The sequence below is a fragment of the Seriola lalandi genome, unplaced genomic scaffold (assembly GCF_002814215.2).
Source record: "Seriola lalandi dorsalis isolate HSWRI2012SDOR001 ecotype SW California unplaced genomic scaffold, Sedor1 jcf7180002054476, whole genome shotgun sequence".
In the NCBI taxonomy this organism is placed as follows: Eukaryota; Metazoa; Chordata; class Actinopteri; order Carangiformes; family Carangidae; genus Seriola; species Seriola lalandi.
Genome location: NW_019525029.1, coordinates 1,955,201 through 1,965,913, shown reverse-complemented (window position 1 = coordinate 1,965,913; position 10,713 = coordinate 1,955,201). Strand labels below are relative to the sequence as shown.

The window sequence follows — 10,713 nt, the reverse complement described above, 5'->3', positions numbered from 1 at the left end:
TCCCAGTGGCATATTTCAAAAGTGCTGGCTTTTGTGTCATGGCTGCTAATTGGTGTTTTATCTGGTCTTTGTGGAACAAAGGAGGAAGTTTCTCCAAACTTTTACACAAAACTCTTTCTCTTGGATGAGTCAGTTTGTTCCAGCTTTCTTCAAATAAGTCAGTTCATGTCATCCTGCTTGCACTGACTAGTGTTCTGTTTTGTCCTTGCACTTTTTTGTTTTGTCTTTGCACTGGTTTTGTGTTATTTCTGAACCAGTTTTATCTTCTCTTTGCACTGGTTTGGTCTTTTCTGTGCACTGTGTTTTGCACTTGTTTTGTTTTGTCTTGGCGACTTAACATTATCTTTTTGCACCAAGCCCCTGTTGTGTTTACACTGTTTAAATGTTAAATCTCTCAGTGTTCCCTGAGAAACAAAATGTCACTACTTTGCATTTGTGTATGGATTGGTTGATAAGAAAGTCCACTTGAGTCTTGAGTTACTGGAAGATAAGCAGTGTCACGAGTTTAAAGCTGCACTTCATAATTTATGAAAGAAGAAATAACACAGTCTTTCACTTTCACTTAATTACACAATGAATAAAACGCACTATTTCTCAATTCAGCAGACTCAGAAGTGTTGCTGCTACAGTTGTAATTGGTCTGGTGTGACCACTAGATTATGGTAGCTAAAATTAGCTAATTTAGTTAACTTTAGATATGTATTGCAATGTAACTGAGTCAGTTTGCTGAATTTTTGACACTTCTCTACTCTTACTAACTTACTTACTTACTTGCTTACTTTCTTACTTACTTACATTATCCTACATCTCACCATTTCCCATTACCCCATTAACATCATTTGTGCCTACAGTGGCTCGTGTTTATCAAAAGTTGCATAAACCAAGTTGGTTTCCTTGGAGATCATGTTCCTCTCTGAAACGTTGTGTAAATGAGTCACCTGTTGCTTTTCTCCAAGGCAGAACCCTTGTGCTGAGTCAGCAGACTCCAGTGGTTCCCATTTCTGCTGTATGTGAATCCTCTGTAAAGCCAGCCTCCCTGCTCAAGGCTGCGCCGCTCGGTTCCTCCTCTCTGAACATGGGCTGGATTTGGGAAGCACATTGCTAATGGCGATGCAGGCTAGTGCAGGAGAGGTAGATACGGGGTCACTGTTTGTCTGGGATATCCCCATGCATGTGTATAAGCCATTATTTGTAGGTGATACTTAATTGACGATACTTCATTTGTCATTAACAACAAATAACACCTTTTGCCAAAATATTAATGGTTATTTAATATGTTAATACATTTTCTGCTTGACTGAGTTAATTCCAACACATTGATTTTGTAATATGAAGATGCCAACTCCAGTCTCCAGTCCTTTTTGTGTTCCACTCTCTTTCTTGTTGTCTTCATTTAGGCTACTTATAACAACTTCTCTTTTTCATTCTTCACATCTTTCTCTGTGTCATTCACTTCCATGCAAATATGCCAGCAATCATAACCTGGACACAAGGTGTAATACAGGTTTAAGTACGCAGTAGTGTGTGAGTGTGAGCTTTCCTTGGGCCGTCCTTTGTCCTCAAACGTGTCTATCAGACAGAACACACCTTGTTTCATGGCCCTCTGATAGCAACATACACACTTATGACTGTGTGTTCAGTCCTGCTCCTGAGGGTGTGCCTCCTGTTTGAATGTCTGCCTGAGCACCCATTTCATACTGAGTTGTTAGACACACACACACACTTTCACAGCCGCATTTCTGAGGTCTTTCTATGCCTGTGTACTCTTACTTCCTATCATGAAAATGTGTAACTGTCAGCGTGACAGAGATATGAAATGAGAGTTGAATGTTTGCATACAACTGTGAGAGTCACTAGTGGAATATCACAGCACAATAAAAAAAAAGAAAAAAAACCCTGAATGTTTTGGGTGTGAAATACCATCCTGTGACAGAATTATGAGTGCTGACAGAGTAAGTCTGCTTACATGAACAAGTTCTGATAACAAACACTAACAGGTATACAGACGCTGAAACGCAGGGCGCGGTTGCTCAGAGGAATGTGCTCAAGGCATCTTACCGCACCCAAACGCCTTCGCCCTCCCACTCCCTCTACCCCCACCCCCTCTCTATTTCTCTGTCTTCCTGGTTTAGCCTCTCTCTCTCCCCATCATCCTCCCTTTCTGACGTACCTGGCAGCCATTGAACAGGTATACAGGTCCAGGAAGAGTCTAGGCGCCAGCTAAATCCTGGCCTGCACCTTAGCATGCCTGGCTGAGGAGTCTGTCTTATCTGGGTCTATTTGAATTCAAACAAGCTTTATTGACAAGTACAAACTGCACAGATATGTAGAAAACATAAAGTGCACCAAGTTGTTGGGCCTCCAGAAAAGCCTCAGTTCTCCATTTCAGATTCTCCAAGTCTCTGGACTCTACTGGAGGAACCAACACTATTTTCATAGAATATTTATTCTATTTCCTCATTTGGTGTTGTGATGAAGGTGGTGGACAGTTCTGTCTATTACTGAGGTGCAGTTTGTTTGTTTATTGAAGAGTTTATCTAGGTTCAGTGCTGAGATTGTAAAGATAATTTTCATACTCATCAGAACATTCAGTGACCTCTCATGTATGGATACACTATATGGAGTCATATGAGGATCTGCAATGTAGTAACATGCATTATTAAAGATTTAGTTCGACATTTTGGAAAGACTGGAAATGGGAAAACAGCTAGCTTGGCTTTGTCTGTTACATTCAAGCCCTTGCCAAATGAGATCAGACAATGCTGATTAAGCCTATCAGTGCCAGGTAAATCTCTCTGTATTTTTGCAATGTATATATATATATATATATATATATATATATATATATATATATAGTATATGTATATAGCAAACATGGTGACAGATACAGAGTAGGCTGCAGCAACTAGGAGTACGGTGGAGTTTATGTTAGAAAACAGTTTCTATTCTGGCCCATTTATATCAATGAGGGGTGAGAGAACAGTTGAAACACCTGTCAATATAACACAATACAATTCAACAGCAGCCAAAATGATCATACAATTGAAACAACACTTGAACTGAAACTGTTTCAACACAAACTGAACATTATAACCATCACACATCACAGTAGTGGTAGCTGAGTGTATTATGATAGATGTTAAACATGATATCTTCTTCCTGTTCAGAAGGTTTTTCATAGAAAAACTGAAAAATTCTGTGTGTTTTCAAAGAGAAAAGATGAAATGAGCGATATCATGCAAATTAGATATAAGCAGGGTAATTGTGTATTATATAAAAAATGGAGAGACGCTTGGTGGATCAGGAATCAGAAAACACCAACAGTTCAGGGCACTTTTATTTCAGTTAAATTTCAGACCATGCTGAGTGTGTTTTTTATTTGTATTTCAAGCTATTTGCTGATTTTTTTTTTCCTCCCCTTGAATTTATTTGGTGCATGTCCATAAATGTTGTGGCGTTTGTTCCTGGTTAGATTTAATCAGTGTTTCCTTGGATGAATAGAAATGTGCCTCAGTGCTGTAGAAAGGTAATACAAAGAGGTTACTCTGTGAATGTGCTCTTGTCTTGTTTCTCTCCATCTGTCTCTCTGTCTGTCTCGAGTCTGCATCTCTGTGGCCCTGTGAGCTTACCCAGCATGCTTTTCTCACGCTGTAATGTCACACCTGAGTATAAGGTGACTCTCTGGAGCCTGGGGCTTTGAGGTCATCTTTACACCACTGTGCCGGGAGGAAAGGTGCACACACATGTTTAACACTATACACTAGTTGAATGGCTATGTGTGTGTTACTCTGTGTTTTTGTTGAGTACATGTGTACACAGGGTCTCGTGCCAATGAGAAGACAATACATTCTGATTACCACCCACCATATAATGATGTTTCATTTCACCTCATGTTTCTTCTGTCTGCAGAAGTAACATATTATCCTTAATATGTATGAGAATGATTATATGTGTGTGTGTGTGTGTGTGTGTGTGTGTGTGTGTGTGTGTGTGTGTGTGTGTGTGTGTGTGTGTTTGTGTGTGTGTGTGTGCGTGTGTGTGTGTTTGTGTGTGTGAGACTAAGAAACCTGATTATATAATTGTTATAGATAACACTTCAATCACTGTCAAGTACTTTTAAATGAGATTTGTCTTAGGAACCTGACAAACCTGTGTGTGTGTGTGTGTGTGAGTGTGAGTGTGTGTGTGTGTGCGTGTGTGTGTGTGTGTGCGCTTTGACCTGAGCTCAACATCTTGTCAGGAGACTCTGACAAGCATTACAATCAGTTTTCAGTACTGGGTGGAGCATTATTATGAACCATAAACAGCTCAGGTAGAAGGAAAGCCCCACCAGTGAGTGGAAGTTTTTTTTTTCATTCACAACGTCACGACATACCTGTGACAGGTGTTGTTGTTTTCAATCTATTATTGCCACCCACAAAATGACGGTAATGATTATTCCAGAAACATGATGCATAACTTCACGGACAGGATATAAGTCAGAGTAAACGAGGGGTCTTATTATCTAACCAGCTTGACACCATCATAGTTGGCATGATTTATGGTTAAACCTGTTTCTACCCCTCATTAATAATAATTGATGCTTGATACAGCAAACAACAAATATTTCAAGGGCATATATAAGAAAAAGGAAAGAAAGAATTGCTCATTTCAGAATTACAGGTTGTCACACATTAGAGAGGCGCTTGTGAAGGCTTGGTCTTTACCTTTGGCCTTTATTTCAAACATAACCAGACAGGACGCTCGTGCTCGAGGAGCTCAGCGAGCACTCCTGGCTCTTACAGGAAGTTCAAATGTCAGTAATGTCATTGAGGTTGAAACCACACAGGCATCTTGGGTAATTAATGCTGTCCTAAAACAGGTCTAGGTGTGAAAAGCACTTCAGAGGTACAGACAGAGAAGAAAGCAGGAAATTAAAAAAACAACTCTACCCTCTTTCAAAGTAGAAACGTGACCCAGATTAATGTTGCACCACCAACACTTGGGATTTAATTTTCCATGAATATCAAATACAGGCTGCAGGAAGAGCTGTCGATGAAAAAGGCAGACAGGACTGATAGAGGCATAAATGTGCAGCCATGCACTGATGAATATCAGTGACCAAACAGAACATGCTGACAAAGCAGTTAAAACTCAACTTGATGGGTGCAAATGTTCTAGACAATTACTACCTGGTCAAGAAGAGCGTGTTTCACATCTTTATTCTTTCTAAATAAACTCTGTTTGTATACACCCAGGTGTCTGTACACCTCGCTAAAATGAATACAGTATAATCCAACATCCCAAATCCTACCTTCATGGAAGTCATGATATTCAGGTGACAATTCAACTTAAAAGTCATTTTAGATCCAGGATTATTTTGCCTGTCCCTTTTATATCAGTAAGGGTAAACTAACTATTGGACACACATCTCTGTACAACACAATACAGTTCAACAGCACCACAAACTATTTAGGTAATCGTGAAATGCCTACTGTGATTAATTTTCTTTTCAGCTGTGTGACTGGTTGAGCCACACGTACTTTATCATCAATGACCTACATATTATTCATAGTTTTTTCTTTCTGGTATCTTGGCTATAGGAATAAATTAAAGATCAGATTTTTTTACTTGTGTGCAATTGAGTTTTGGCTTGGGGAAAGGATTGTATGTTTTCTGAATAGTTATTGTGAACGTATTTGGAAAAACCCATGTGTTCTGGCAGATGTGTGAGCCTGACGGAGTTCATCGGGTCATCAGGATGACCTAACAGCTGGCAGTGGTTCTCCAGTGTCCAGCGCTCAGATATTAAAAGTATATTTACTAACTGTGATGGAATGGAAACCTAATCCAGTTGGTTTACTGCTGAGAAATAGGCGGTGCCTTGCTGGAAATCCCAAGACTGCTTAAAATACCACTGTGCACCAAAAGATGCCACCCTCCTGTTCAGCTGCACTGCAATTACAGTATTTCCGTTTCAGCATTGTTGTCTTATACTGCCTCCTACTGGACTGAACCACACTGGACTGGAGTGTGTTCTCAGCTGAAACCTGATATCACCTCCATCGTCTCAGTTGCATGTTACTTTAAATGAAACAAAAACTGCATCAGTTGAAAATATTTTATCGTTTAAGACAAAAATAAAATGATCGTGTTAGGGATTAAAAACAGAATACAATAATTTATTTATCAGCTTTCAGGTAAAGATACATACATAGTTTTTCTCTTTTTTTACCAACTGATTCGAGGTTGAAGGAAAAACAACACTTCTTATTCATTTTCGCACTCTCGTATTCATTGATATATTCATTTATATTTAAGACTTGTCTGATATTTAACCCCCTTTTTTTTAGCAAAACCCACTTAACTAATTCCGCATTGCTATCCACAAGTAATTGATAAACAGTAATTATGTAATATATATCTCTAATTACGTGCGCAGTATCACATCTAGGAACTCGTGATGTTGCGTTGTCTTTGCATCACATGACAGCACAGGTTGGACCAAAACAAAAAACAAACAAAAAAAAAAAGATGGAAAGCGAAACCGTAGTGTTAAGTTTCGTTTTCCAGGCTATCAACTGTAGTCACATAATAAATAGAGCGGCTGTGACCAGAGCGCTATTCACAAGCTACAGCATCGCTTCACCTCAGCGTCTCACTTCATCGACCAAGCGCTCTTCAGCTTTCCGATCACCGAGCACCATGAGCAGATCTACAGGTAACATATAATACTTTCTAATACTTGTTGCGTAGTGCATTTATGTTTTTTAGGGGTTTTTTGGTATTTTTCTTTGTGCAATGCAACATTTGTTTTGGCCAATTTGACGCCTTTGCTGCTTCATTTCCCCAGTGTTTATAATTGGCTACATATATGAGTTTCTTATATTTTCATGTTATGTTAATTTTGAATTTTTGATTTAGAAAGATGGAATAAGGGAGTGGCAGTCATTTCCAAATGGCAGACCTGTCAGAAAAAATGACATTATTTCTGATCTTTTTTTATTTGAAGCTTCTTTTCTACGTGCTTAGAGTGTGGTTATTACTCCAGGAAGAGCAGTGTCTGTTTGTTGATCATAGTTCAGTAACTCAGAGATCATCAAGCTTTTTTGTTTCACTCTTGTGCAGACTGGATTCCTGGCCTATGGCTGGACACCTTTAATGATTTGCTGTATGATGACAATGAGCTGGACTATGGAGACCAGTGGACTCTCAACTTTAACTACTCTCAGACAGACCAAGTCACCAAGGAGGAGAGGAAGAAAGGCTGGAAGGTTTACTGCTGCAGAGCCTTTGGACAGTATGTATCTTTTTATATTCTTAAAGTAGCAAGATACAGTATACACAGTGGTATTTATTCAGTTCAAAGAAGCCAAAAAAAAACTGTGCAATCCAACAATAACAACAGTGACTAGATACACTGATTGTGTTGTTTGGTTTCTCAGGCTCCACCCTTTTTTCTTTTTTCTTTTTTGTTGTTATCTTTGCAACTTCATGCCAGGTCTTATGATGAATTGTGTGTATGTGAAAGGGAGCACGTTCTGTGCAGTGATAAAACAATGCCAGTCTGTGGAAAAACTGCACCCTGGTAAAAGAGAGCAACTGTAGTTGTCCTGCTTTACAGTGACTCAAAAGAGTACACGATATATTTAAAGCAACAAAGTTATGGGAGGATTGTAGTGGAAAAAAATAGCACTTATGGTTTTTACCTTTTTAAAGAGGTAAGTCTTTTTACCTAAAGCATCAAATGTAACAAGACACAGCTGCAAGGTGTAAATTCTTATTGTAACTTCTTCAAGGACATTACAGAATATTTCTGTATAAAGTGTTTGAAGTGTTTGAGAAAGATGATGGCTCTTGCTGTCTGAAACTTTTGGACTGTAACAGCCCCATTTGCAAGTGTCATGTTAAACTTTTTATTACACAGTTGTCACCACAGGATTATTTTCAACTGAAATGGCAGTTTAAAAATTTTCAAAAACTTAATTTCAGAAACATTCACAGGTTAAAGGAGTAGCTGTACACCTGAGAATACCTCTGTGCCTCTGCCTCTCGTGAACTGTCTTCTCATTTCCCCACAGCTTCAAGTGTGCATCCTGCTCCAAGACCTGGCCCTCAGCACGGGTGGTGGTGTTGTTCCGTTACCGGCTGCGGAGTGACCGGGGGACGGTGATCATGCGGCCCTTTGGTCAGGCCTGCCGCAGTTGCAAAAACAACGAGTTTGAGCTCCCTGGTTTTTCAGACAAAGAGGTGGAACAGGCCTTGCTCAGGCTCTTTTCGAAGATCCGGAAGAATATCTACGGGGAGGATGACGACGATGATGGTGGATCGTCAGCCTCCTCTAACAAAGTGTGGACCAAACCACATGAGAAGACCCTGTGTCAGGCCTGCATTATGGGCATTTGCACTCAGGATGATGATTAGAAGTCTTTGTGTGTGTGTGTGTGTGTGTGTGTGTGTGTGTGTGTGTGTGTGTGTGTGTGTGTGTGTGTGTGTGAGAGAGAGAGAGAGAGAGAGAGAGAGCGAGATTGAGAGGAAGTGGCTTAGTGTGTGTGTCAGGTGCAGAGGCTAGAAGTCTGACAGGTAACTTGGCTGAGATGCGCATATTCTTTATTGCTAATATTTTGTTTACTTTGTTCAGTTCTCTTTGTATTTAATTTTGAAGTCAATTGTATGTAATGACAAAGTTACACCATCAGGATAAGCATGTTAAAAAAAATATTTGAATTTGCATATATTTTGTACTTTGTGGTTATTAATAAAGTGAGTGTGACCAAACATTTGTTTTTGGGGTAATGATTATTTCGTGGCTTTGTGTATGAGTATGTTGAAGAAGTGGTAACAACAAGTACTCAACTACTGTACTTGTACTTATAACTTATTCTATTTCATACCACTTTATACCACTACTCCTCAACAGTTCTGAGGTAAATATTGTATATATTGTACTTCATTTGTACTTTACTTGGCATTAATTTGGTAGCTGTAGAAAACAGTTACTTTACAGATAAAGATTTCACATGCAAAACAGATAGTCAGCTCATTAAATAAATATATATTGAGTAATTTACCAAAATAAAATGATCCTCACCTTGGGCAGCTACGAAATTAAAATGCTGATTAAATATTTATAAACCAGTATTAACATCCAGTGATATAATACAGTGGTCAGGGGTCACAACTGAAGGAGGTTGGAAATCAATGTAAAATGTTGTAATGGAGTATTTTATGGTGCATTTAGAATACTGAATACTCTTTATCTGCCCACCCATTAACTTCCCAAATTATTACAATCATGAATTAATATGAATATTTCCATTTTGCTAAAATACAATTTTACAAAAAGTTTAAAAAAAAGAAAACAGTTGCGCAAATATGTGTTCAATATTAAATAAATAATTTATGAAAATTCAATTAATTATTATCAAATATAATCACTTGTATTCTCATATCAGTTCAGTTCATTTTACTTCATTATAGAAATTTTAATTTCAACAACTGTGATTGTAATGGTTTTCCGTTTTGTCACATTTTATTTATGTCACTTTTCTTAATTTCATATAGTTTTTCAGACGCTGACATGTCCCCACATGTCAGATTTATGCAGTTAGCTACTGTTAGCTGGAATAACAACAATGTCAAAGTAATACTGTAGTTACATTGAAAACCACCTTGCAAAATTTACTTTTGTGGCAACTGGAAGCAAATGTTTCTTGCCCATGAATATGTTAAGAGAGCTGTATATGGCACTGTCAGTCAGCCTTGCTGCCAATTTGTCCCAGAAACCATCTGTGGTATTGCAATGAAAAATCCCATGCAGCCCAAAAAGCATTTTCCTCAAAGAGCACAATAAGAGGTATTTGTAAAATTGTTGACAGGGTACCTTCAACTCCAATAAAGGTTAGTTTTTATACTTTCCAATACAAATTTTTAATCCAAGGAGGTTTTATTACTGTGAAAGTGAGTTTTATTAGTGTGACATCATTCCTATCTAAAGTCCATGGGCCAAGTGGGAGTATGTTTGACAGGTCCAGTGGGCGAAACACAAATATGCATTTGGAGTGGAAACAGACCCAGAAGCTACTGAACTTTTTGGCTCATGCACCAGGCAAGCAATTTCATTCAAATGACCGGGCGCCATCTTTGAATCCAGTATCCAGTTCCTATAGTAGTATAATATATCCATGGTCTTGCCATTTTCCACATAGAAATGGGAGCGTATTTCAGTCTGACTTTGCCATAAGTCTGTATCAAGCATTTAGCTCCCTGCTGTAGACACACAATACACAAACTCTGTTTTTAGTTAGCTAAGGCTAAATAACTAAGTTAATTACATAGCTGGTTAACTAGCTATTAAAAAGACAGAAAACGTCATTAAAGATAATAGCAGTTATTTAAAAGTGTATTTTAAAACAAAAATGTCTATGATGAAGTAAATTGATATCCAATTAATTATTTTTAAACTAAGAATGCTGAAGTAACATTTCAAAACAATGAGTTGAGTCTTGATATATTTCCTTAGTTATTTCAAAAATTGTTATTCTATATTTATATTTTTCCATTTGCATGATTTATTTATTTCACGATGTCTTCAATGTAGTTAATATTGACACTTTGAGATTCCATACACCAAAACCAACCAGTGAACCCAGACAACCGACCAATCAGGTGAGAGCCCTCCTTGTGACAGTTGATGCCGAGCATGCGCAGTGGTCTTTTCTCTTTGGCAGCAAC

At 38.3% G+C, this 10,713-nt stretch overlaps 1 protein-coding gene across 1 annotated transcript; it reads left to right on the top strand.

Annotated features, from left to right (window-relative positions):
• The first annotated feature begins 6,540 nt into the window (after positions 1-6,540).
• Positions 6,541-8,757, top strand: LOC111659377 (receptor-transporting protein 4-like). The gene is made up of 3 exons (XM_023412323.2): positions 6,541-6,700; positions 7,108-7,279; positions 8,061-8,757. The coding sequence occupies exons 1-3, from the start codon at positions 6,685-6,687 to the stop codon at positions 8,401-8,403; spliced, it is 531 nt and encodes a 176-aa protein (XP_023268091.1). The 5' UTR covers positions 6,541-6,684; the 3' UTR covers positions 8,404-8,757.
• The last annotated feature ends 1,956 nt before the right edge of the window (positions 8,758-10,713 follow it).